We start from the raw sequence: 27298 nt of genomic DNA on the forward strand, positions 1-27298 counted from the left end.
GGTGATATAAATTGTGTCTTTATTTGAACACCATTCCACCTGCACTGAAGCATAAATCCAGCAGCAGAAGGGGGCGGGACCAAAAGAAATGTTACCAAATTGGACAGTGAACATCTAAGACACATTCAGACAGAACTTACTAGTGGGGCACAGACAACACCAAGCTACCCTAACACACAGCACAGGTCCTTGGAGGACTGCCAGTCAGAGTCCTGGGATGGCTGGTGGCTCCTGCTCTCTTCTCAGGAATACCTCCTGTCCCACCCAAAAGCTAGCTCTGAGCCAGACAAGGGCCCCCAGAAGCCTCTCATGCTAGAAGGAATCCAGCCCTTCCAAGAGGGTTTCCCTTTTTTGGTTCATACCAGAGGCTGGAGAAGGACTAGTCCCTCTGTGCTCAAGAGGGACTCAACTTGTAGAAGCTTCCCCGTCCTCCCAAGCGCCATCTGCAAGCTGCCATCTTGGCTCTTGCAGGCCCCAGAAGGATGTTAATATTCCCCACATCCTCAGGCCCTTGGAACAGCTTTCCTCCATAGCTCTGGTCCTTAGAGGGCAGTGTTCTACTTCCCTCAACCCCAAGGACTAGTCTAAACAGTGCTCTGGAGCAGAGGCTGGACCCCATTGAAGCTATAACTGCTTTCTCCTCTCCCCTCTCTGTCAAGAGCAAAGAAATCCGCTAACACCAAACACCAGCCTCTCCATCCAGTCACAAATAGCTGAGGATTTTCAGGGACCCAACAACGGGAAGCTCTTGGTTAGTGATCAGAAACAGAGATGTTGATGTCCATATCCTATCCTTCCCCAAAGGCTAACACCAGCTCCCCGCCCTAACTGTCCTACGTCAACTGCCAGGAGGTCAGTTAGAGCCTCACCTGAGTTCTTGGCCGAAACATCCATTTTCTTTGTCCCTAACTCTTCTAAGCCTTCAAGACCACATTTTGGTTCCCATTGCTCCCTCTCTTCTTTCCCCGCGATACCCTGGGGCTCCTGCAGACTGCAGACCTCAGCCTGCCAGCCTGAAACTCCACACTGCACCGCTGGGCAGCAGCTGGTTGGCTGGAGAGTGGCAAGAACACTGGTAGACGACTCCTCAGAGGGAACTCATGCCCTTCCTCTCTGTCATTAGCCCACCTCTATCTAACACAGCCTGGCCTGCTCGGTCCCTTGTACACACACAGTTCTCTCCAAAGGATCAGAGCTACCGCAGACACCAAGAAGTCAATTCTATCCTGTCTGCCAAAGCACAAGGGACCCCCTGGGCAGCAAGTGTTCTTAGGAAAACAGGCTCTCCAAGCACACACATGGCTGCCCTCCTCAATCCCTAGCGTTTCCTCTTCACACACATACCCACTATCTTCTTTCTTCTCTACATTTTGTTCTTGCTCCCTGTGAATTACCCCTCCATTTCCCACCTCCCAGGTTTCTTCATCTGCTGCCCATCCATGGAAAACCCATTCTAGTTCTTCACTTCTCCATCGTTGTGTGTGCCTCTCCAGATCTCTCTCTCTCTCTCTCTCTCTCTCTCTCTCTCTCTCTCTCTCTCTCTCTCTCTCTCTCTCTCCATTCTCTCCATTCCTCCCTTTCCATGCCTGTCGCCTGTCTCCTGCCTCATCTTTACTTCGCCGGCTTTGCTCCTGCCCGCTTCTCAGTCAGTCACCCACTCCTGCCCCTCTCGCCACTACCTGGACCCTCCCCTCTGGTTTGAAGCTGAGGATCTGACTTCCTGCTCCCTTCTCCTTCTGACAAGGCTCCCCCACCCTCCCTGTCCATTCCCAGTCTCCTGGCTACCTGCTGAAGATGACTCCAGCACTCTGGCTCCAGGGAGGGACCAGGTTGGGACAAGAGCTGGGGAAGACAAGGGCAGTGGCCAAAGCTCAGGAGGAGGTGTCTACCCTGGAGGAGAGAGGAGAAAATGTGGAGATGGGATCTGGAACGTTCCAAGTGTCAGGAATTCTGCCAGGAACCAGCATCAGATTCCAGGTAGGGTCCTGCTGGGGCAGCCTTGGGTCATGGGCCTGGCTCAGGAATCCTAACTCAGCTCCAAGTCCTCTGAAAATGAACACAAGGACAGCAAACTCATAGACTAGCCGTTCTTCCTCTCTGGCTGAGGCCAATGTAACACAGGGAAGTGAGACGCCTCCTGGACAGCCTATAGGAGGCACACATTCCTCGACACAAGGACCAGGCAGCAGGCCGTGTCCTCGGAGACATTATGTTTGATGACGTTCGTCTGCCACCCCTCCACTGGAAACTGGAGGCTTTTCTATGATTAGATGGCTCTGCCACCAGATCCATAAGGTAGCCAAAGATGGTCAAAAACTACAACAAAATAAAAAACAAAACAACAACAACAACAACAACAAAAAACCACCTGGAATCTCCCTCGTTTTTCTCTCTGCTAAGGGGGAGGGAGGGGCCCCCCACTGCAGGAGAAGAGAGATCTTCTCATCTGCCCTTTCCTAACACACGCACACACACACACACACACACACACACACACACGCACACACAAACACACACATACATACATACATGCACACACATACACACGCACACACACACACACACACACATACACACATACACACACGCACACACACACAAACACACACATACACACATACACGCACACACATACTCACGCATACACACGCATACACACACATACACACACATACACGCACACACTCATGCACACACACCTACCTCAGCTCCAAGCACTGCCCATGAGGTTGCAGACCCTGGGCTTATCGCAAGGCGAGAAGTGGGCAAAGAGGAGAAAGAGGCAGGGACAGGGTAACAGGGCCTGGGGTGGGGACAAGGGTACCCTGTTCAGAGGTGACCTGCAAGTTCAAGTTAGGCAGAAAAGTATCAAAGACGCAAGACAGTCTCTGCCCTTGGCAGATGTCCAGGGTGTAGGAAGCATGAGAAGGAGAGGGGTAACCCCTAAGTCCCCACCTCTGTGCCCCCTCTCCACAGCCACCAACCCTGACAATGGGCCTGAGAAGTCTATGCTGTACAAAACAGGCCAGGCTCGAGGGGCCAGTCACCAGTGAGATATCCCAGTAGGGAAGAGGCCAGGCCAGCCTCAGGCTGGAACTAGCTTCCTCCTCCCACAGCCTCCAGAGCCCGTGTCTCCCCCTCAGACTCTGAGGTGATGAAGGACTACCAGCAGCAGGAAGGAAGACCCTATCCTTTCCCCCTCAGCACGGCTCAGATTCTTTTGAGAGCTGGGTGCAGGCTTGAATGAGGGAGGCAGAGGAGGCCCCGTTGGGGGGCTGGTGGCACCTGGAGCTTTGTGGCAGATGTGGTGGGACCATCATCAGCGAATAAAAATAAAGTAGGAAAGAGTCTGGCCCTCCTGGGGCAGTGTGTTGAGTAAGTCTCTTTAGGCGATCAGGACCGGCAGGCAAGGACGCAGCAGGCAGCCCTGCACACTGAAGGGGTCCAAGGAGATTGCGCGGCAGAGCGTCCTTTCCCTGGGGATCCCCAGGGACCTCCAGCTAGTCTACACAGGAGAGAAGGAAACCGAGGGACCAAAGAGGGAGGCCCAGGCTCCACTAGGTCCAATGGAGGCGGGGCCAGACTCAGGATCTCAAGGGCTCTGCCTTCTTGCCAGGCTGCCACCTAGCCCCTGCCTCTCTTCAGAGCCCGGAGGAGGTCCGTGTGCAGCCAGTTCAAGATTTGGGTCTGGAGCTTGAACGCAGGAATGAGAGGGCAGCAGACGGGATATGCTGAGGTCAGGCCAACTCCTGGGCTATAAAATCCCGGCTTTCAGGGTCCCTGTGTGTGAGCAACAGGGCATGGTAGGACTCCCCAGCCAGACACATCACCTCCTGGCCGCAGCACGGAACTTACTGTAGTGCCCACGAAATCTGTGGGAGGAAGGGAGGGGAGGGGAGAAAGAGAGAGGGGGAAGGGGAGGGAGAGGAAGAGGGAGAATGTTAGAGCCTGTGAGGTCCCAGCTGCCCCCTCAGCCACTCCCCAAGACACAAATGGCCAGAAGTGACTAGAACCAAGTCCTTGAATGACAGGTCAGCCTTAAGCACACCATGTAACCCATTAGCTGTCATGTGTGAAATAAAGACCCTCTCCCACTCCACAGGGCCATTCTGAAAGGTCATAGCAAATGCCTTTGACTTGGAACTGGCCTACAGTGTCCACCTCCATGAAGCAGTTAAGGATGCAGATGGGTGGAGCTCCCCACATCACTGGTGTGGGGAGTTTTATTGGGCAGGAAGGGGTTGTTTTTAACTCTCTTGTATCCTAGGCTGGCTTTGAATTTACAAGGTAGCAGAGGCTAGCCTTGATCTGATTCTCCTGCCTATGCCTTCAGAGTACGAAGCTTACAGGTATACACTACCATGACTGGCCTCCCATATCATTTTAACAATGAGCTGTAGCTGGGAAAGTTGGCTCCCATCTTAATCTTAACTCTTAACAGGAGGCTGAGTGAAGCATAAGGCTTGCCACAGGTATGGGGGCAACCTGGGCTACACAGTAAGTTCCAGTGTATCCTAGTCTACAAAGCAGAGCCATGTCTTTCAAGTAAATGAACTTGTGAGGGAGCCATGTGGGAACAGGAGAGAGACACTGAATGGACCCATCCACTGAGAGGTTCATCCATCCATTGCCAGGGTAGCATCAGAGAATCCACATAGGCTTAGCCTTGCACTTCTGGAAGTTGCCACCAGGGGGTAGGTCCTGACCTCAAACCAAGACCAAAGAACCTACATGATGGGAGGGATCTGTCAGAGCTTTTAAGGTCAGATTAGCAGAGAAATGTCCCAGGAAGCTAATAAAAGGGGACAGAAAACCTCTAGCCTGGCTGAGCTGTAAGATAAGTAGCGTGTTGTAGAACCTTGGCCTCACTGAGCTCTAAGATAGGTAGTGTGTTGTCGGACCTTGGTTCTGGACTCGAACCTGCGTTCAAGCCCTGACTTCACTACTTAGATGACTTGGAGCAAGCTCTCCCTCTGTGTGCACACCATCCCCTGCCCCACCCTTGTTCTCACCTGTAACCCGGTGTTCATAATGCCTGCCTGCAGAGGCCTGTTAGAGCTGACCGCTTTGAGCATCCCCCAAGTACTAGACCCTGCTAGCCGCTTTGCATACAGAAACTTTCCCCTCAACCTGACAGTCCTGGGAGACGGATCTGTTCTCATCACCCTGGTTTTATGAAGTATGGGAAACTGAAACTCGAGGGCAAGTAATTCCTAGGCTTAACCCGCTTCTACTCTAGTCTGTGCTCACCATTCAAGAAGACTTTAAGCACAACACTGAGGTCTCCTGCTAGATGAGTAGACACGCAGCTGTGTATGTTATCATTTAAGCTCATTGTATGGTGAGCAGAGACCGTAAGAAATGACTGTAAGGAGTGGACAAGCTAAGCATAGGTTGAACCGCGGGAACCACTGCTCTGAGACTCAGTCTAAGGACCGTGTGCCCATACACACAAGCATCCACCACAATGCCTCTCTCAGAACTGGGGGTAGGCTGACATTAGGGTCAGAAGACTCTGCTTGACCTCAGCCCTTTGGAGGCTATCTGGCACTGTTATTATATTTTATTTCTGAAGACCCCAAGGGAAAAAACTTGTGAATGTGTGTGTGGAGGTAGAAGAAAGATATTCACTGTAGTGTCATCAGGAAACCTCAGACCTTCCCTAATAGAAGAAGAATAAAATAAACCACCATTCAACCCGTGCGATGACGTGTGTGGGTACCAATCCGCTTAAAAGCAGTTACCTCTGAGAGTCTGGCTTTCTGTGTAAATTGTTTCCTGTTGTTTTGAGACAGGATCTTGATATGTGGCTCAGGCTGACCTTGAGATCATAATTCTCCAATGCCAGCCACAAGAGAACAGGGGTTATGCAGGTATGCATGACTGAAATTGTTTGTTTTTCTTTTTAATTAAATGAAATTTATTATTCATGTCTGTGGAAGACATGTGAGGTTGTGTGAGATCAGAGTACAGCCTGGGGGTCGGTTCTCTCCTTCCACAACGGGGTCTAGGCTTCAAACTCAATTATCAGGGTTTCATAACAAGCCATCTTGATGGCCCTAAATTATTTCCTTGTTGTATTTTACTGTTACTTGATATATGTAATATGTAATACACCAGTTATACAGCATGATGTAATAAATTTGTGAATGGTACCATTCAAAGCTGTAGCTGTTGATAATTTGCATATAGCACAAGCCCCAGTCTCACACCCTAGGTTCCTCCCCTTCAGACCCAATCCCAGATGACCACCCTCCCAGCTTCTGTACTTATCTTTTTTAAGGTTACTTTTGTCAGGCGTGGTGGCACATGCCTTTAATCCCAGCACTTGGGAGGCAGAGGCAGGTGGATTTCTGAGTTTGAGGCCAGCCTGGTCTACAGAGTGAGTTCCAGGACAGCCAGGGCTACACAGAGAAACCCTGTCTCAACAAAAAAACAAAAAACAACCAAACAAAAAAAGATTATTATTAAAATTTTATTTATGTGTGTATCTCTGTGTTGGTGTAAGTCACATGTGTTCACACAGATGCTTGTGGCAGCCAGAAGAGGGCTTTGGCTCCCCAGGGTCTAGAGTCAACAGACAGCTGTGAGATGCCCAACCTGGGTGCTAGGAACCAAACTCATGTCCTCTAGAAGAACTGCACATGCTTTTCACCATTGAGCTCTCTCTCCAGCCCCATTATTTCTTTGTTTTTAATATATATTAAATACATTGGTTATAAATGAAAATATATTAAGTATATATTAAATAAATGTAATATATTTAAATATATTATATTTTAATGTATCATTATATATTATATTAAAACAAATTATATATGTTATATAATATATATGTATATATGTGTATATATATGTATGTATATACATATGTGTGTATAATATATATGTGTATATATACATATATGTGTGTGTGTGTGTGTGTATATATATATATATACATATATATATACACATATATATGTGTGTGTGTATGTATATATGTATATATGACCTGGTGTGTTGGTGTAGGTCTGTAACCTGAATACTTGAAGTGTGATTAAAGGAAGATTAAGGCTATCTTTGATTATATAGTGACTTGAAAGCCAGCTTGGAGATGCTGTCTAAACAACAACAAAATGTGTGGGAATGGTGACTCTCCTGTAATCCAAGTACTTAAGAAGTTGAAGCAGGAAGAGCGCTGTCAACGTCAAATCCAGCCTGGTATTGAGTAAGACCCTATTTTTATTTTTTTTTTAATTTTATTTTTTGTTTTTTTGAGACAGGGTTTCTCTGTATAGCCTTAACTGTCCTGGAACTCACTCTGTAGACCAGGCTGGCCTCGAACTCAGAAATCCTCCTGCCTCTGCCTCTCAAGTGCTGGGATTAAATGCGTGAGCCACCACTGCCCGGCAACTTCCATTTTTTAAATTTTTATTTAAGCCATGCATCCCTTATTTCTGCTTGGCTTGGGACTTAATGAACACACTGCTCAGTCACTTCTGAACTTTCCTTTTCCCTCTCCACATATAGTTTCTCAGTCACCTCTGTCCCCTCACTTCACAGTGTGGGGCATCAGATGATGGGAACCCACAACCTTTGAACCTCAGCCTGTTTGCTTAGTTTTCAGGTTCTCTGTGCGCATGCGTGCATGCTTGACTGTGTAAGAGTCTCTCTCTCTCTCTCTCTCTCTCTCTCTCTCTCTCTCTCTCTCTCTCTCTCTGTGTGTGTGTGTGTGTGTGTGTGTGTGTGTGTAAGCCAGGGGACAAATTTTCCAGGGTCTCTTTCCACCTTGTGGATCCTGGGGATCAAACTCAGATCATCGAGTTTAGCATCAAGTGCCTTTTACTGTTGAGCCATCTTTTTTTTTTTTTTTTAAGATTTATTTATTTATTATATATAAGTACACTGTAGCTGTCCTCAGATACTCCAGAAGAGGGCATCAGATTGCATTAAGGATGGTTGTGAGCCACCATGTGGTTGCTGGGATTTGAACTCTGGACCTTCGGAAGAGCAGTCGGGTGCTCTTACCCACTGAGCCATCTCACCAGCCCCTGTTGAGCCATCTTAATGGCCTCTGTGTACTCCTTTTTAAAATCGTTTAAGTGTATGGGTGATTTTGCTTGAGTGTATTTATGTGCACTATGTGGACAGTGCCAGAGGAGGCCAGAAGAGGACGTTGAATCTCTAGAACTAGACTTAAAGATGGCCCTGTGGCTTCACGTGGATGTTGGGAATCAGCCCAGGGCCTCTGGAAGAGTAGCCAGTGCTCTGAATCGCCAGCTCCCTGTGTGTAATTTTTGCTTCACTCCTTTTATTGCATCTGCGGTTGCCCTTTCCTGCCTCACAGCAGGCCTTGCCCTCTGGTCCACACACTTGCCTTTGTTCTCCTGTTTGAGCTCCTCCTGCAGCAGGTCCGTCTGCCGGTTGCCCAGCACGAAGGCAAGGAAGGACAGGATGAGCGCGTTGAGGATGCCGATGATGGCCAGAATGTACGCCCAGCGCACTGAACAGTCCCCCAGGGAGTACTTCCCTGTCTTGGCCCCGCACATGTCCCGGATGGTCTCAGCATCCCAGCCATCAGGAAAGATCATACAGCCCAAGACGAGGCACAGGGCTGGCCATCAGGAGCAGGACCCACACCGACGTGGAGTAGGGAGGAAAGAGAAAGCATTATTACTCCTTAGAAGTGAGACGGTGGGTGGAGGCTAGGTCCTGAGAATTCCCCCAGCCCCATCTACCAATCTGAATGTGTGGTAACTACTTTTCATGCATTGGGAGAGCAACGTTGACCCAAAGAAGCAGAAAATGGAACCCTCAACTTCTCCTGCTTCACCTTGCCTTTAGGGAACATGAACATATCAATGCCAGGCCACGCCCCCTGACAGCCTCTTACTCTCCCCCGCCCCCCATCCTCATCACTCCAGTTTTTATGAGTTTGTCTTTGGTTTTTGGTTTTAATTTTGTTATTCGATCAACGGTGGCTCACTGACACTTTGCATTCGTTCAAAGATGCTAGGCAAACAGACTGCAGAGGACTGATGGCAGGGCCAGCCTATAGATTCTCCACTTCTAGCTGTGACTGGGAGGTGAGAGGTGCCAGGCCTATGCGTTCTGTGGAATAGGAATCATGGTGCTTCAGAGACATTTAGCAAAGTGCCAATTTGTTCAAACTTTGCTGTGGGCCTACTGTCTGTCAGGCACTAGAGCAGAGCTCAGGGAGGCTCTTGGATCTGTGTCTCATAGAGTTTACATAGGAGAAAGGAAGGTTGCAGTATAGGGTTTAGGATTTAAATGTTGCCCCAGCTCTCTGCTAGCTTTGTGAGCCTCAATTCCTTTATATTTGTGCCTCAGTTTCCAAATCTGTAAAATGGGGGTGGTTAAGACTATCATCAAATGACTATAAAGATGACAGGTGGCCTCAAAGTGTTTTGCACAGTAACTTCCATATAATGTTAGTTGTCAGTATCAAAACTAGTCATAACAAGTAGTTGCCGATCTTGCCAAGGTTCTGGGTTCTGTTCCCAGCACCCAACATGGCAGTTCACAACAATTATCTATTACAGCACTTCCAGGAGATCTAACACCCTCTTCTGGCCTCTGTAGGAACTGCATACACACGGAACACATACATAAATGCAGGCAAAACACACACAGAAAATATAATAACTCAAGGTCATCTTCATCTACACAGTTACAAGCCAGTTTGCCCAACAAGACACCATCTCAAAAAAAAAAGCCAGACAATAAACAAACAAAACAAAAAACCCTAGTCATAACAAAAATAATAATTACACAAATAAGGAAATAGTTCAGTAGGTTTCAGGTGAGATAGATAAAGGTAGAAAGGGCAGGCCAGGATGACCCTGTAAAGATAGTTCCTTCATCCAATCTACCCACTTGGGTTAAACTACCAAACCCTCCCAACACCAGCCTAGGCTGGGAGTGGGTGGGGCAAGTCTGAGCCAACCATCTCACTGCGTTCCTTTGGAAACAGTGGTTGTCTTGTCTATGAGTGGCACAGGGCCCCACAGCAGGCCAATCAGAAGGACCAGGTTCAATGGGCAACGGAAAATACTTGCTCAGCTCAGTCCCTCTGCAGTATTTAGGTCTGCAGCTTGCACAAAGCTTTTTGAGCTGTATGACCCTTGACTCCTCCAGACCCAAGAGCTTAACCTGGATATTAGACGACATTAGGTGATATTAGTTTGGCTGGCTCTCAGTTCTGTCCACTATATGTGGCCCATCCAGTCCCCACAATGTGAGAGGGGTGAGGGCTTTGACACTCCTCCCCCCATCTCCAGTAAAAGGGAGTGCTCCCTACGCTCCTCTTCCCTCCCCAGAGTTCTGCAAGTTGGATTCCATCCCACACCCACCCATCCTCAGTGCCTGATGTAATGTCCCCAACAGCACTGTCACCAATCTCTCATTCTACCAGGGCTGCCTTCAGAATCTTCAGAGACCGGACCTCCCACTGTGATGGGCATAAAAGATTCTCCAGCTCTGCAGCAGAACCAAGCCAGGAGAGCTAGAGACTTAACGTCTGAAGATGCACCTTGGTGCACAAATAGAGAAACAAGTGCAGACCCCACCCCGGGGCAGGGGGAGAACAGGAGCCAGAGGCTAACCCTGGAAGCTTCAGGCATCCATGGGCACTTAAATTTGATATTGTGGAAAGCAGAAAGTAGGCATGGGACTAAGCCCTGAGGTGCTCTATCACTGCCATGGAGCAGGGAGGAGTAAGAGGAGGAAAAAGAGGAGGAGACTTGGATGCCGTTCTCCCTAGATGCCCTTGATTTGTCTCCTCATTCCTGGGCTGAGGAACTCTAGCAAAAGGCAGCAGTGGGGCTAGGAGCTTTCAGGGGAACAACAGACACGCTATCCCTTCAATTGCTTCACCGCCTTCCTCTCCCTAGGTGCCAGAGTGGCTGGCCTCGCTGTAGTCTGTTTTTGCTCGCTCCTGGTGCATCCTCATCTCCATGGAAACCACTCCTGTATCCCGGAGCCCTAGCTTCCTCCGCCTTTCCAACGCGGGCACTGAGACCTCAGTGAGATGTTCTTCCCTGTGCTTTCCAGTGCGCTTCTCTCTCTCTCTCTCTCTCTCTCTCTCTCTCTCTCTCTCTCTCTCTCTCTCTCACACACACACACACACACACACACACACACACGCACACACCTCATTTCTCTTCGCTGCTCTCTCTTTCCCTCTTTTTCTTTGCCTTTGTTTCCATCTTTTCCTTTCCTCTCTCCCCTGTCCCTCCCTCACTGTGCTCAAGTCTGAGCTTCAACCTTCCTTTCTTCTTTTTAGTTAACATTTGACCTCTCTATTCTTTTTTCTTCCATCTCTGTATCTATGCCCCCATCCTTTGTGTTCTCTCTCTCCTCTCCCTCTCCCTCCCTCTCCTCCTCCCTCTCCCTCTCCCCCTCCCCCTCCCTCTCTGTCTCCCTTTGCCTCTGCCTCTGCCTCTGCCTCTACCCTTGAACATCTCACAAATAAATTTCTGGAATCCTTGACCCCATCCTGGGCCCACAGGAGCGGTGTGTCACAGACACAGGCAGGCATGGTGTCTATCTTCAGCATGAAAGGGGGCGTAAAATCAAGTCACCCACTGGCTGTCATGTGTGTGAAGGGCTGTCTCAAAGGAAACAGACTGGGAACAGAGGCCAGAGCATCAGGGGCAGCTGGAAAAGACTGAGACAGCCTCCCTACCTCCTTGGCTCTGAAGAGCACCAGATGATGGCTATGAGGCCTTAGGGGCTTCTCTAGAAATGGGAGAGAACCAGAGGTCAAACTACTCGAGAAAAGCCAGACTGAGATGGGTTTTCTTAGGTCTGGAGGGAGAGGGGCAGAAGTCAGCCTCACCCAAGCCTCTCAAGTATGGGGATGGTGAACCACAGACAAGACAGGCTTCAGCACTCACCTGCCTGATGCGCTCGCTGAGGTCTGTGGACTGTGAGCCTCTTTCAGAAGTCAGATGTTGGTTGAAACATCAGCGGCTCCTGAGTCTGATACTCAAAAGCAGGGCAAGCATGTGGCAAGGACTCACAACCTTCTGCCTAAAGACTTTATGGCAGAGACTGCCCTGTCCACTGTTGGATGTTCTGCTTCATCCCTGGCCTCCACCCACGAGATCATAGGAGCAAATAGTTACTGTTGTATTAAAAATCCCTCAAAACATTTGAGAACGAGATTGCTTACTAAAAACCACTGGTGTAGAGGCAAAGGTCCTAGAATAGACCAGTCATTGACCCTAGAGTCTACTGGTACCCTGGGATGCAGGCAGCCAGGAGGCATTATGACAATTTTAGATTGATAATATCATACTGGAGTGTAGCCCCAGTGTTGGGTAGTAGTGGCAAAGTGCTTGCATAAAGCCCTAAGTTCAGTACAGCAATGATAATAACAACAATAATAATAACAATAATAATTTATCTTTAACAATAACACTGAAGATGGGTATGATGACCCACACATATTATCCCAGCACTAGGGACAATAAGGGAAAGACATGAGTATGAGGGTAGCCTAGACTGCATTGCAAGACCTCTGTCCAAAGATAAATAGTACTGAGCATTTAACTATAGACCAGAGTGCTAAGCTCCCACATTGTTTCCCTGTCTCATTTAATCCTATAAAAAAAAGAAAATTAAGGGTTTGCAAGATGATTCTGCAGGTAAAGATGCTTGTCACACAAGCCTGGTGACCTGACTGTGATTCCCAGATGGAAGAGAAAACTGACTCCACAAAGTTGCCCCCTGACCTGCACGTGCAATCTGAGACACGTGTGCCCACACATACGCATCATGGTGGTATGCACAATAATAAATATTTTTCATAATCTATGAGGTCGACAAAAACATCACTTACAGGTGAGGGAACTAAGGCTCAGAGCGACAGAGTCTCTTAACTGAATGTCACCCAACTGGGAACAGACAAACCCTGTATTCAACCCCAGACAGATACTTCATGCTTATCTTGGGACAGACTCCTTCAAATTGTCTAATTCACTTAATGTATATGTGTGTTTCGCCTGCCTGAACATATACGCACTGCTTGTGTGCCTGGTACCCATGGAAGTCAGAAGAGGCTATCAGATTTCCTGGAACTGGATGTGAACTGCCACGTAGGTGCTGAGAACTGAACCCGGATCCTTGGCAAGAGCAGCCAGTGCTCTTAACCACTGGGCCATCTCTCAAGTCCCTTGACTATACTTTCTGTTTCCTTTTTCTTCATGTATTTCTCTATCCATCCTGATGCACAGAATACAAGTGTAAGGTCAAGGAATCTTGCAGTCAGTTTTAGCAATGAAAAGAAGGGTCACATCCTCGGAGCGCTGGCGCAGGAAGCTGAATGTCATTAGCAACTATAGCAACTGTTGTACTGCTTCTGGGCTGCCTGATTCTTGGACATTTGTTTTAACCTAAGAGTCCAGAATCAAGGCTGGAGAGAGTTTGGTGCTTAGCACCCACACTGGGCACTTAGAACCTTCTATTTACTCCAGCTTCATGGATCGTATGCTGTCTTCTAGTTTCTGCAGGCATCATACACAGACACACACACACACACGAATAAAATTAAATCTTCAAAAAGTTAAATTAAATTAAAAATTTTTAAATTAAAGTTAAAATAAAATTCTTAAAGAGAAACTAAATCTTAGATTACTAAACCATACTTATTTAAGGTCTTCCAATTGCACACAAACCTAGTTCTAGCAGATGTAATAATATTCCCTTTAATTTTTAAACATTTTTGGATTTGTTTATTGGATTTCAAGACTAAGGGGGTTTTGTGTTTGTTTGTTTGTTTGTTTGTGTGTATCCCTGTCTGTCCTAAAACAAGCTGGCCTCAAACTCACAGAGATTCACCTGCCTCCACCCCCCAAGCTCCAGGATTAAAGGCGTGTGCCACCACACCTGGCTATTTTTGTTTATTAACAAACTTTCAACAGTGTGTCATTGGGGAAGTCCCTTCACCTCTCTGAACCTCTGTTTTATGATCTTAAGAATGGTGATATCTACTTCTCAAGCTGCAAGGTAGACTGAGTGGTAACCAACATCAAAATAGTGTTTGCTCTTTTGAGCGTGCTTACCCCTAAATCCATTTACATCTGTTTTCTTGAAGCCGCATCTAGTGCAAGAGAAGCTGGAAATTTTTTTCCTCTCCTATCCCCTGTCCTCCTCCCCACTTTGTACATAGTTCTCCCTGTGCATATACAGGGAAAATACATGCAGTGGGTTGGCTGCATAGCCAACACAGGTATGGACACATCTATGACAAGGGAACTTGTTATATGAATGACAGCATTTCCATGCCCTAGAATGTTACTAATTCAATTTCCTTTTCTATTTCTAGTTTATTAATATAGGGGCTTGAATGAATGGTTTAAAAAAATTTAAGCTGGGTAGTAATGGCACATGCTCTTAATCCCAGCACTTGGTAGGCAGAGACAGGTGCATCTCTGAGTTTGAGGCCAGCGTGATCTACAGAGTGAGTTCCAGGACAGCTTGGGACAGACAGAAAAACTCTGTCTTGAAAAACTATAAAACAAGCAAACCAACAAAAACAACAACAACAAAATGTTACACTAGGGCACGTAGCTCAGTGGTAGAGTTGTTTAGCAAGCACAAGTCCCTAGGTTTGATCTCCAGCATTGCAATATGAATTAATCTTTGTTTCTTCTCTAGTACATACAGTCAATGCTACAATTTTCCCTATTAGCTCTTCTGCTCACAAATCCTGGTGTGTTTTCATGTACTTACAAATATTTCAAAATTCCTGGGATTTGTTTGTTGGTCTGTTTATTGATCTACATGTTGCTTGATAGAAATGGCCATCTCTGTGATTTTGAGGCCAGCCTGGTCTACTTAGCAAGTTCTAGGAGGCTAGCTTGGTCTATACAGTAAGACCCCATCTTTTTTTAAAAAAATAAATAAATAAAGATTTCTCTGACATCCAAATGTTATCAACTCTTTTTTTTTTCTCTCTCTCTCTCTCTGTATAGCCCTGACTGTCCTGGAACTCACTCTGTAGACCAGACTGGCCTCGAACTCAGAAATCCGCCTGCCTCTGCCTCCTGAGTGCTGGGACTAAAGGCGTGCGCCACCATGTCCGGCGCTATCAACTCTTCTATCTTTCTGTTGCTTCTGGCTTAAGTCAGTTTTGCTCTGAGCGCAGACACAGTGTGGTTTCGAGCTTTGTAATTGTAACAACCGTGTGGCTTTGGGTTCAGAATGTGGCCTGCCATGGCGAACATTCTATGTGAACTTGAGAAAAATGTATTCCCTGTGGCTGGTGGACGCCGTAGCCTCCAGCCAGCTATTGGATAGAGTGATTGATGCTATTGCTGAGTCGGTCATGTTCTGAGGGATTTTCTGGCAGCTGGACTTCTTTTCTTTTGGTCGTCTTCCATGTGTTTCAAAACAAGGTCTCATGTATCATAGTCTGTCTTCAAACTCACGATGTAGCCAAGGGGACCCTGAACTCCTAATCCTCCTGCTTCCTACCTCCCGACTGCTGTTACTGCAGATACCTAAGACCAAGCCTGTCTTCCTTTATTTGCTTTTAATTCCTGTTTCTTTACAGCTGAAGTGGGTCCTTGGTAGACTGCACACAGGTGAGTCAGTTGTTTTCACCCATTCTGATGATGGTCTTAATTGGCACACTTAGGCCACTGGCACCCAGCACGCTTGCTGATGTTGCAAGACTCATACCTACTCTGTCTGCCACACTTTCCTCTTTGTGCCCTTGTTATTTATGTTTTTAAAAATAAAAGAACAAAAAATGAACCTTTTAAAGAGCCTGGAAGCGATGTCTTTGGAATCCCAGTGCTGGGGAAGGGAGAAAGGGAGACTCCTGGGCTCTCTGGTGAGCTAGCTTAGTCTAACTGGAGAGCCCTGGTCCCAGTGAGATATCTGATCTCAAAAACAAACAAACAGACAGATGGATAGCTCCTGAGGGATGACACCTATCACCTATGTGCACACGCAGACAGACAGACAGACAGACACACACACACACACACACACACACACACACAACTCCTTCTAAGATAGATCCACCACAAAGAGACCCCCCCTCAGCTTTTCCCTTATTTCTCCTTGTTTTGAAGTCATGATCCTACTGTTTCGGGTCCCAGTGTAGCAAGGATAACAGGCAAATACCATCATGCTTTGTTTTGAAGGTCAATTCCATCGAGTGCAAGCCTTCAGGACTGAAAATCCACAGTGGAGGAGGACTTGCCAGGCATCCGCCGGCCCAGGGTCCAATCAGTAACGCTGACACTGAGAGGTCCCAGCTGTTCTCAGCACATCCCAGGGGATGCTGAGGCTTCCGCTCACACAGAGTCCCCCGTGCTCCTTCCTAGCTTCCCACTTGCTACGTGGTCTCTGTTGTTCACATTGCTTTCTCGGCCTCCTTCTCTGGCTTCTCTGCTGCCTGTTCTGTGCTGGTTGATGCCCTGAGATGTTGTTCCCTCTTCTTCCTCACCTTGTCCCTGGGCAACTCTGCTCACCCTAAGCGTCATGCGATGTTACCTCAGATCTTCAGGTTTGACTCCAGACCTTTCTCTTTGACTTCAGACCCAAACATGCAGCCATTATTGGGTTCTCCCCCTTACACATCTCCCAGGGCCCCAAAACTCAACATTTCCCTGAGAGGAGCTCATCTCTCTCTGTCAGAAACACAGTGCTCCTCTGTGAATGCTACTTCAGAGGCTTGGCTACCCACAAAGGACGCTTTGCCCCTGCCTTAGCCTCAGCCCACAAACCCAGTGGTCTCCCAAACCCGCTCCGGCTCCTCTCCCTGCTGTTGCCTGGACAGTCACTTGCATGTTGTTTCTCCGTTGTTCCCTGCTCCCTAGGTCCTCCCGGCAGCCACCTGAGCTTCGGGAGCCCACGCCAGGCCCTGCTCACTCCTACTCCCAAAAGTGATTGCCACGGCCTGTACGCCTGTACGTAAGACCTACGCTCCAAGGCTGGACGCTCGGAAGGTTATTGGATAGCTCCTCCTCCAACCCTACCCCGCCTTTCACTTCCCCTCCCTCTCTCACACAGAGCTTCGTGGCAAAAGCATTCGACCGTGGGTCACATCACAGCTATTCACAGTCACGAGCATGTCCTATGTCAGTGCACACACCTGTGCCCACAACACCCTTCCAATGACTCCTAAGAGGGGTGACCTATTTGTTACAGTTCAAACATGTCTCCCAGCATCGTGGATTATAATCCTGAATGGCAATGTCGAAAGGGGCAGGGGAACCTTTCAGAAGTGTCAGGCCCTCGCCTCCACAGAACAGATCCCCACACAAGTCAATTCCCTCTGCCCCCAGTCCTGTAATGTCTTCTGCATGTGACTGATCAACACGCAGGTCCTTATCAGCTGGCCAGCTCCTCAGCCGTGCACTGTCCAGCCTCAAGAACCATTCATTAACCAGCTGGGCACACGGCTCAGTAGCAGAGCATGTTTGCCTAGCATGTGTGAAGTTCTGGATCGATCCCTAACACCATAACACATACACGCTTTTAAAAATGGCTTCATGAGAACAGCCATGATCACCAGAAAAACAAAAAGGGGGAAATCATGTTATCCAGGCAAGGTAGCATACACCTGTAGTTCCAATGTAGTTTCCAATGTAGGGGGGAAAAAAAAAAGGAAAGCAGGAGTTCAAAGCTACCTTCAGCTAGACAATGAATTTGAGGCCAGCCTGGGCTACTTGAGATTGTCATAAACAAACAAACAAACAAACAACAGAGACATACAAATATAGCATGTCCATGACCTCAGAACTCAGGAGGATGCCCATGAGTTTGAGGCCAGACTGGGCTACATAGCAAAAGTCTGTCTGAACAAACCAAAATAAATAAATAAACTTCTGTCCCTTACAAATTGCCCATGTAACAGCCTGTTTCTGCAGTCCAAAGCCAACTCAGACACCACGAGTCTGCTCATTGTATATGACAGGAAACAGAAATGATGGGAAAATCCCTAAGGGCTCACAATCACTGTGACAACCAGAATGCAGCACCAGGTATCTGCTCCCTCCAAAGGAGCTGGGTGGTAGAGTGAGTCAGGACTTAGGCGTCATCTTTCACCTATCCATTCAACAGGACACTTCTGGGGACATAGTGGCTTGTGCCTACACTCCCAGTACTTGAAAGTCTAAGACAGGGCTGGTGAGATGGCACTGACTGCTCTTACAAAGGTCATGAGTTCAAATCCCAGCAACCATATGGTGGCTCGCAACCATCCGTAACGAGATCTGGCACCCTTTTCTAGAGTGTCTGAAGTCAGCTACAGTGTACTTACATATTAATAAAAAACAAAACAAAAAACAAACAAACAAACAAACAAAAAAGAAAGAAAGTCTAAGACAGGAAGATTGACACAAGGTGACAGGAAGATTGACACAAGGTTCACTGGAGCTGGCCTATATAGTAAGATGCTATCTCAAAAATAAAAAGCACTAAAACCAAAGCAACAACAAAGCAATGGGCACTTACTAGGCACCTACTGTACACCGAGTGGAGCCTTCTGGCCCAAGACTCCCATTGTGTCACTTAGGCACTGGAGAAGCAATCAGATCTGGGCTGGGGGTGCAGTGGACAAGGCTGGGTTTTTCATCTTTCCCCTTACTTCCCATTCCTGTGCCTCATCATTATCAACTACTTTAGTCCCAGAGCAGTTTAAGTACTTAAGGGCCTCTTAAAGAATAATGCCCCCATGTTAGGGAGACTAGCAACAACCTCAGCTCAAGCTCTGGCTGCAAGCACCTAAGGCACTGGTCGTGTAAGTGAAGGAAGCTAGGAGAGGTGAATGCCCACTCAACTTTTCTAAAACAAACAAACAAAAAAGTACTTATTTTATTTTAGTATGTAACCTGTATGAGTATTCTGCCTGCATGTGCATCTGTCCTTAGCTGTGCACCCTAGAGCACCTCTGTGACCCAGTCACTTCATGTGTGTGCCACAGGAGGAGACTCCTCCCCCCCTTTTGTCTTTTGAGCTCTAAGATGCTGAGCAAGGTCTGTTACCCAGCATTCCCAGAGCCCAGCACACTGATGTACAGAGGAGTCCTCCAGTGAAGGGTCAGTGTGAGAGGGAGGGAGAGAGGCATGAGGAAGTAAGGAAAAAGGAAGAGAGAGAAAGTGAGAGGGGTGGGGAGAGAGGGAAGGAGGGAGTCCCTCTCATGTGCTAATGTCCTAGCAATGTAACCAGAGATCGCTAAATTTTGTATACTCAATACATATTCAATGTAACTAAACTTCTAAATTTTATTATATGATTAAAATCTGAAACCTATCCAGGTGTGATAATGTGGGCCTGTATTCCCACCTCTAAGAGAGGCTGAGGCAGGAGGATCGCTGCAAGCTAAAATATAACTAGGGCTGCCTATCAAGAGCCTATCTAAATAATTAAATCATTCATTCCCAAAGGCAACCTGAACCAAAGTCTGAGGACGTAGAAAGAGACACAAGTGCATGTCTTGAGTTCCTGTTATGCCCACTCCTGTGACCTCTGATCCCAGAGCCTGTGACCCAGGTGATAGCCACAGCCTGAAGCTGCTCGCCCCTGCATGACACTATCTAGCACTCAGCTTCCGCCTCCCCTGCCAGCCTCTGCACACCAGGTGAAGCCTGGCATGTGCACACACTCACACCTGGCTGAACAGGGGCCAGGCTCATTTTCCTTCTGGGGACAGAGAAGCCTAGGTTCCCACTGTGTGACCATTCAGCTGTTCCTTCTCTCTGAGCATCTTCCTTCATTCATAGCAGAGTCAGGCAAGCCAATAGCTTCCCTCTTCTGCTGATGGCTGACGACTTCTCAAGGCTGGTGGTCATCGCAATGAGTTCAAACTCAGCAGCAAAGCCTTCACAATGGCTTCCCTCAGACTGTCTCAAGCGCCGACCATACATGGGAGTCGCATTAAAAACCACTGTTCCATTCTTTCCTATCATCCTTGGAAACAGGTACAACACTATTTTGCAGATGAGAAAACAGAATTAGAGAGGCAAACCCACTTGTCCAAGACCACATAGCTGGGAAGTATTGGCACATTCCTCTGTCTCATTATATCTGAGGCACTGGGGGTCGAACCCAAGGTCTCATTCATGGTAGACAGGCAGTGATGAAGATAGATTCACATCTCTTCTACTTTGCTTACTTTGTAGCCCAAACTGTCCTCCAAGACACCATCCTCTTGCCTGAGGTCTCTCTGATGCTGGCATGTGCCGCCAGGCCGCAGCTTGGGTCTCCTCTCTGTTTCCTGTGGATCCCCTCAGCCCCATTTCTGACTCTTGCGGCTCTCACCCATCGACTGTGAATTCACGTCTCTTGTTCCAGCTGAGCAGCGGAAGGTTCTGGACTCATTAGTACTCACACTGAGACTCAGCTTCCCTTCTATCCCAGATGTGTGAGATTGGACAGGTCATTGTAATGGAAGGGTGGGGCAACAGTGTGAAGACATCTGGCATAGAAACCAGCGGACAAGATGGCTGGGGGAGCCGGGCGGTGGTGGTGGTGCACACTTTTAATCCCAGCACTTGGGAGGCAGAGGCAGGCGGATTTCTGAGATCAAGGCTAGCCTGGTCTACAAAGTGAGTTCCAGGACAGCCAGGGCTATACAGAAAAACCCTGTCTCGAAAAAACAAAAACAAAAACAAAAACAAACAACAAACAACAAACAACAACAACAACAACAACAAAAGATGGCTGGGGGAAGTCTCTTGCCTCAAAACCTGGCAAGCTGAGTTCTGTCTCCAGAAGGCACATAGGGATAGGAGGGGAATCAACTCCACAAAGTTGTCCTCTGACTTCAGGTAGGAGGACTGAGTCACAATAATGGTTCCGTGACCCAGCACATCTATGGCTTGGGACAAATAACTTTTTAGCACACAGTCTGGTACTCAGTAACGTCTTAGAATATGCTGACATTTTTTTTCTTTTTGAGACAGGATCTCACGTAGCCCGTGTTGGCTGACCCTGTTCTGGGATCACAGTCCTGGGCACCACTCAAAGCTAGTAGTGTTTTTGAGTTGTTGTAACAGTCACAGTAACTTCAAACTGCTCAGTCATTAGAATCCAAACTCCCCTGCCCGGCACTCATCCATCCATCTCAAATCTGTTGCTCCAATAGAGATACAACACACAAGTCAGACACACCTGTCCATCCGGAAGCCCCTGTGTTCACACTGAACCCGTATACAGCCTGCACCTGCCAACATGACCCACCTCCAGTCTTGATTCCCAGCTAAGCCATAGCCAGCCTTGACTGTGTATCTACAACATTTGTAGTTCAGCACACATCAGAGTCCCCAGGGGTTGGGAACACCTGTCTGTGGTCATCTTACTCCTTCTTTTACAGTCTCTGTGGGGACTCACCTTTCTCACTATTGAGCCATGTTGCAGGGATAGGTACATTTGGGTCTTGGACAGAGTCACCACGATTCATTAGGAGGCTGCTACCAGGCAGGAGTCAGGCTGACAGAATTCAGCCTTGAAACTTTTACTTCCATCATTCTTTGTGTGAGTGTAAGTGTGTGTGTGTGTGTGTGTGTGTGTGTGTGTGTGTGTGTGTGTGTGTGTTTTGAGACAGGGTTTCTCTTTGTAGCCCTGGCTGCCCTAGAACTTGCTGTGTAGACCAGATGGCCTCAAACTCACAGAGATCCTATTGCCTTTATCTCTCTCCCCAGTACTGGGATTAAAGATGTCTGCCACCACACTTGGCTGCTGGCATTCATTTTCCACAGTCATTGCTAAGCTTGAGCTATGTGAAGTTGGAGCCACTTTATTTTTTACCTTTAAGAGGCAGTGGACTAGGGACTGGAGAGATGGCTCAATGGTTAAGAGCATTAGCTGTTCCTCCAGGGGACTTGGGTTCAATTCCCATCACCCACATGACAGCTCCCAACTGTCTGTACCCAGAGGATCTGACTCCCTCACACAGACATACATGCAGGCAAAGCACCAATGCACATAAAATAAAAATAAATACAATTGAAAATGAAAAAGAAGAAGTAGTGGGTTTTAAAATGAGCCGGCCCAGGGACCAAGGGATAGGAGGATCCCTCAGATGTCACCTGAGCATCTGCAGCCACATGAAGTCAGAAACTCCTGACTTTCAAATCATATAAGACAATAAACCCAATTCTGCTCATTTATTTTATTTATGATGGGCTGTCGTCTATCACTCCAGGGCTGCTGACAATATCAAGAACCAAGTAGAAAGTCAGCTTCCCGAGAGCAGGGACTGCACATCGTAGGCTTAAGATTCTTGTGGTCGGATGCAGTTGTACATTTTTCTAAAAATGCCCCTGGACCATAAAGGGACAGAACTTTATTGGAACCTTGCAGCTGAGCCAATAATATGCCTTGAGATTATTTAAGACTATGTACTTAACCTGCTGTCCTACTGTGTGCCCTGGTTTATGGTTAAACTGCCTTTAAAAGAACAATGTAGCCAGGAGTGGTGGTGCACGCCTTTAATCCCAGCACTTGGGAGGCAGAGGCAGGTGGATTTCTGAGTTTGAGGCCAGCCTGGCCTACAAAGTGAGTTCTAGGACAGCCGTAGCTGTCTTCAGACACTCCAGAAAACGGTGTCAGATCTCATTACGGATGGTTGTGAGCCACCATGTGGTTGCTGAGATTTGAACTCAGGACCTTTGGAAGAGCAGTCAGTGTTCTTAACTGCTGAGCCATCTCTCCAACCAACGTTTTCTTTTATAAGAGTTGCATTGACCATGGTGTCTCTCCCAGCAATAGAACAGTGACTAAGATACCCAGCATTGTAGCATTGTGCACAGGATGGCCACAGAATAGGTAAGAAAAACAAAACATAGCCAGGCAGAGGGAGTGAGGGGAGAGGAGGGGAGGGGAGGGGAGAGGAGGGAGGGGAAAGGGGAGGGGAGGGGAGGGGAGGGGAGGGGAGGGGAGGGGAGGGGAGGGGAGAAAGAGATCTGTAGTTTCCCAATGAGAAGGTTTTCTTCAAAATGCTTGGAGGGAGGGAATCCAAAGGAACAAGAATCAAGTGACAAGCGTTCTAATTCCTATATGACAAACAAGGCTTTGATCCTGTGCTGTCACTTTAGGTGATGGCTCACTTTCTGAGCATAATGATCCCAGACAAAGAGTTGTTTGCAGGAGTCCTACAGGCTGAAAGATACACTCTCAACCAACTGACAGTCCCTCAGCCCCAGATGAGAAAACTGGGATTAAAACTGAAAAGGCTTATTTAAGACCATGAAGGAGGTTGGCAAGATGACTCAATGGATAAAAGCACTTGCCACCAGACCTTAAAACACAAATCTCAACTGAGGTCCCATGAGATGGGAAAAGAGAACCAACTCCTGCAGATTGTCTTCTGACTTCCGTACATGCACCACAGCATAAACACACACACACACACACACACACACACACACACACACAAGTGAATGTCATGAAAAAGTAAAAAGACTGTAAGTCGTGGCATTTGTGACCCATACCTTGCAGTCCAAAGCTGGCCTGTTTCCTAACGTCACTTTATTAAGCAATGTGTATCAGTCACTTATCTAGAGAACTCAGAAATCTCTGAGGAAAATGCACCTAAGTTCTTAACTCTGCCAACTGCCTCCTCAGTCCTTAGGAAAAGGAAAAGGTATTGGACCAGGAGGCCAAAACCAACCAACAACCAACCAACCAAACAACAAAACCTGCCCATAGACTGGATTTACTCCCACACTAGTGGTGTGACTTTGAGTAAGTCTTTCACAGGTCTGTGGCAGTTGCCGCTCTGAAACAGGAGAAGTGAAGATGAAGTTTGAAGGTGCTGATCGCTAAGATTGTTAAATTTCAGTGATCACACAGTTGGACTGTCCATCAAATCCCAGGATGGAATCTCACACGGATTACAGAGGAACAGCGGGCCAAGAGGTCAGCATCCTAGTCACACAGTCCAAATTAGAGTTGATGAGTTGGTTTTCTAGATGAGCATATATCTTTCCAGCTTGCCTTCAGGGGAGAACACAACGGAAACCCATGCTGTCACCTCTGCACACCACTGGAAAACATGGAACAATATCCACACTCCCTTCATTTCTCTTTCTCTGTTCTTTTCAATGGTTCTTAAAGAGTCCCATTAAGACAGGTCCATATCTGAGGGCTGGAGAGACCGCTCTATGTTTAAGAATGCTATCTGCTCTTACAGAGGACCAGAACACAGTTCTCAGTACTCATATCAGAGAGCTAACAACTACCTGTATCCTCAGCTCCATGGGATCCAATGCCCTCTTCTGGCCTCCACACTCAACTGCTTTTGAATGTACCTTATCACCACCACCACCCCACACACATACACATAACTAAAAATAAAAAAGAAACCTTTAAAAATAAAAGAACGTCCATATCTGAATATATACTACCTTCTTCCAATCAGCCATCTTCAGACCTTCAATACCCCCCAGTAGGACAGACATTCCTCCCTACATTTGTAAGAGTCCACTTGGGGAAGCAAACTAGCTTCATGGCCTTGACATCACATCTGGCCTTCAGCCCAAGTGACAAGTCTTAATTTGATCACTACTGCATTCTTAGCACTTGACCTTGAGTGACTTCCAGCCCTTTTGAAAAACTCACACTCTTCCTTGAAAAGATGGAGATTTCTTTCCAATGGAAAGGTTCAAGTGAACACATACCACACTGCAGAGACAAGTCCGTGCAGTATATCCTGCGGTGGGATTGCTTACAAGCTGTCATCTATCACCTTTCCTTTGGGCACCCCTTTTGAAAGGCTGACCACTTGTTGAACGATCTGAAGTGCTTACTGCAAAGAAGCATCTCTAATGCACCATTATCAAGCCTTCTCTTTTCCTTCCCATCCCTGGAAGGCTTCAAACTTCCCCCTAGCCTCTACCCATCTTCTTCCCCACCCTTCAGTCCCTAGGCTCCGCTTTGCCCGGTCCAACTCTCTTTTCCTTTCCTGCAATTAGGCAAATATCCAGGCTGCTGAGTTTTCAAAATGTGACTGCGATCGAAGAGTGGGTGGGGACACAGGACTCTAATGGATCAGGGGAAACTGTCTCAGCATTTCTCATTCCCAAAAGGTCTTTCCCTGAGCCTTAGGGGAAGATGACTATCCCAGCCAAACAGTTCAGAGATTTCAAAGGACTCATCACCATTGACTGTGGCACAGAACCCTTCCTGAATGTGGGTCAGGGGTACGTTTAAAAGGATGGAAACCTTCTCTTCAGAGGCTTGTGTTGCAAGCTTTCCACACGCATCTTCTCAGTACCAACACCACAGATAGCCTCCCAACTCTCAGGACAGGATTTCTCCTCTGCATCATTTTACAGATGAGAAACCAAACCTCAAAAAAGCCAACAATGTCAGTGAGTTCAAGGTCCAAGACAAGTCTCTCGAGTCACCAATTTCTGCATCAACGCCCCCAGCATAACAGAAATTGATCATACTTATAGTAAGCCCTCACTCAGGAAAAAAAATTGTCCTCCTCAAACGCCGCCAATAAAGACCCCCAAAACACGAACATAGTGCTAATCCATCAGTAGACCCGAGCTTTCAACATGAGGGATCCAAATACCAATTCTAAAGATTGTCCCCTGCCCTAAGGTGGCTCTCTGTTGTTGAATGTTCTCCCCAGTAGCTGCTGAGAGCTGGCCTGAAGTGTCTCAATACAGAGAAGAGGAATTTAGCCCTGACTCTTCCAAGAAAGAGCTCCCATCTTTAGCATCTTTGCTAAGGGTCCTGCGCCCACTCCTCCCCTACCTGCCAGGAGCTGCATCCAGGCGCAGATCTTGTAGACAGTAGCAGTGTTGCAGAAGAAGAAAAGAGCGAAGCAGGTGATGCAGCCGAGAATCAGCACCATGGAAAGCAACACGAAGAAGGCGGCCGCCTTGAAGGCGCTGGACGGGATGGTGCTGAAGTCGGTGAAAGAGCCCCGGCAGGTGAGCTCGCGGCCCGCTAGCCCGCTGCCCACGCAGTAGTGGAAGAGGCCGAAGTAGCCAGGCTTGGGAGTGCTCACGCTGTCGCCTACCCAGTAGGGCTGGATGAAGACCACCACGTTGATGATGGCGAAGCAGATGGTGAAGATGGCCCATAGCACGCCGATGGCCCGCGAGTTCCGCATGTAGTGCTCATGGTAGAGCTTGGAGGCTTCCTGCGAGGGCAGCATGGTGCCCGGGGGCGGGGCCGGCGGCAGCGGCTGACAGGGGGCCGCCGGCCCAGGACTGACCACCGGCCGCGGGGCGGGAGCTGGGGACGCACGCGAGAAGCAGCCCTGAGTCTAGGAACTCGCAAGGGCGGGGCCTGAGGCGGAGCTGGGAACCTGGGGGCTGACTGGGGAGCTAGGAGGGGGTCATGACAGTGTTGGGGCGGCGACTTGAAGGCCTCCTATTGGGGGGCCTGAGAAGGAGTCATGGGAAAGTTGGGGGGGGGATGGGATGAGGACATGGGATCTGGAAGTAGGGGGGTGCCAGAAAGTGCTCGTGGGGGAGTTCAAGAGGGGGCTTGGGAACTGGTGCTGGATTAAGAAGGGGACGTGGGGAGATGTAATGAAAGATGGAGATCAATATTGGAGCATTAACAAGCACCGAATAGAGAGAGCTGGGAAGGGCATATTGGAGCTGTTATTAGGGGTAGTGGGTCTGGGACTGGGTGTCTAAAGGGGATCTGAAAGAGGATAGACGCTTCTCTATAAGGAAGAGAAGAGGTTGTCAGGGGCTGGTACTGAGGGCACGAGGAAGGTTACAGTAGGGCCAGGCAGAAGACTGGAGCTGGTACCCAGGGCTAAGTGTTGGAATCAGGATGAGGCTAGCGTGGAATCAGGGGCTGACACTGCAGGGTCTGCACTTGTGGCGGGGATTGGGGGGCGGGGATAGGGGGGGCTCCTTAGAAGCCGGGGCTGAATGTCGGCTGCGGGGGGGTAGTGTAGGATTGGCGGGCCAGGGCCGAGGAGAGTGGCTTTCCAGGCCAAGGGAACAGGCGATCGAGGCCAGCGGGCAGTCTGGGCCTGGAGGGGCGGGCGGTGGGCAGGGGCCGTGCCTGGCGCGGGGGAGCCGCTGGGCCCGGGTAGGGCCAGAGCTGGGGGGGGGGGGGCTGCCCCGCGCCCAGGCCGGACACGCGCGGAGGCTGCGGCCGCGGAGAAGGGATGTGGGAAGACCAACCTGGGCCGAGTCGGGACGGCTGATCCGGGACCGGCAGGGCTCAAGCTCCGGTGCTCGATGCTCCTAACAGCGGTTGCCTTGGCCCAGGCGGCGTCCTCTGCGCGGCCTCCATCTTGCTCCGGCTCTCCCCGGGGCGCGCTCCCGCGCCGAGGCGCGCGCTCCCGGGCACT

The 27298-nt window shown here is 48.4% G+C and overlaps 1 protein-coding gene across 2 annotated transcripts; it reads right to left on the reverse strand.

Moving 5' to 3' along the window:
• Positions 1-27298, reverse strand: Lhfpl4 (lipoma HMGIC fusion partner-like protein 4). 2 transcript variants are annotated; one of them, NM_177763.3, is made up of 4 exons: positions 27129-27298; positions 25732-26217; positions 8360-8596; positions 1-3872 (listed from the first exon to the last, which is right to left on the reverse strand). In NM_177763.3, the coding sequence occupies exons 2-4, from the start codon at positions 26135-26137 to the stop codon at positions 3772-3774; spliced, it is 744 nt and encodes a 247-aa protein (NP_808431.2). In that variant the 5' UTR covers positions 26138-26217; positions 27129-27298; the 3' UTR covers positions 1-3771. The 2 variants fall into 2 exon arrangements, with proteins under 2 accessions (NP_808431.2, XP_017177089.1); XM_017321600.2 differs by lacking the exon at positions 27129-27298 and having other exon boundaries at positions 25732-26894.

This window comes from Mus musculus, chromosome 6, assembly GCF_000001635.26.
Source record: "Mus musculus strain C57BL/6J chromosome 6, GRCm38.p6 C57BL/6J".
In the NCBI taxonomy this organism is placed as follows: domain Eukaryota; kingdom Metazoa; phylum Chordata; class Mammalia; order Rodentia; family Muridae; genus Mus; species Mus musculus.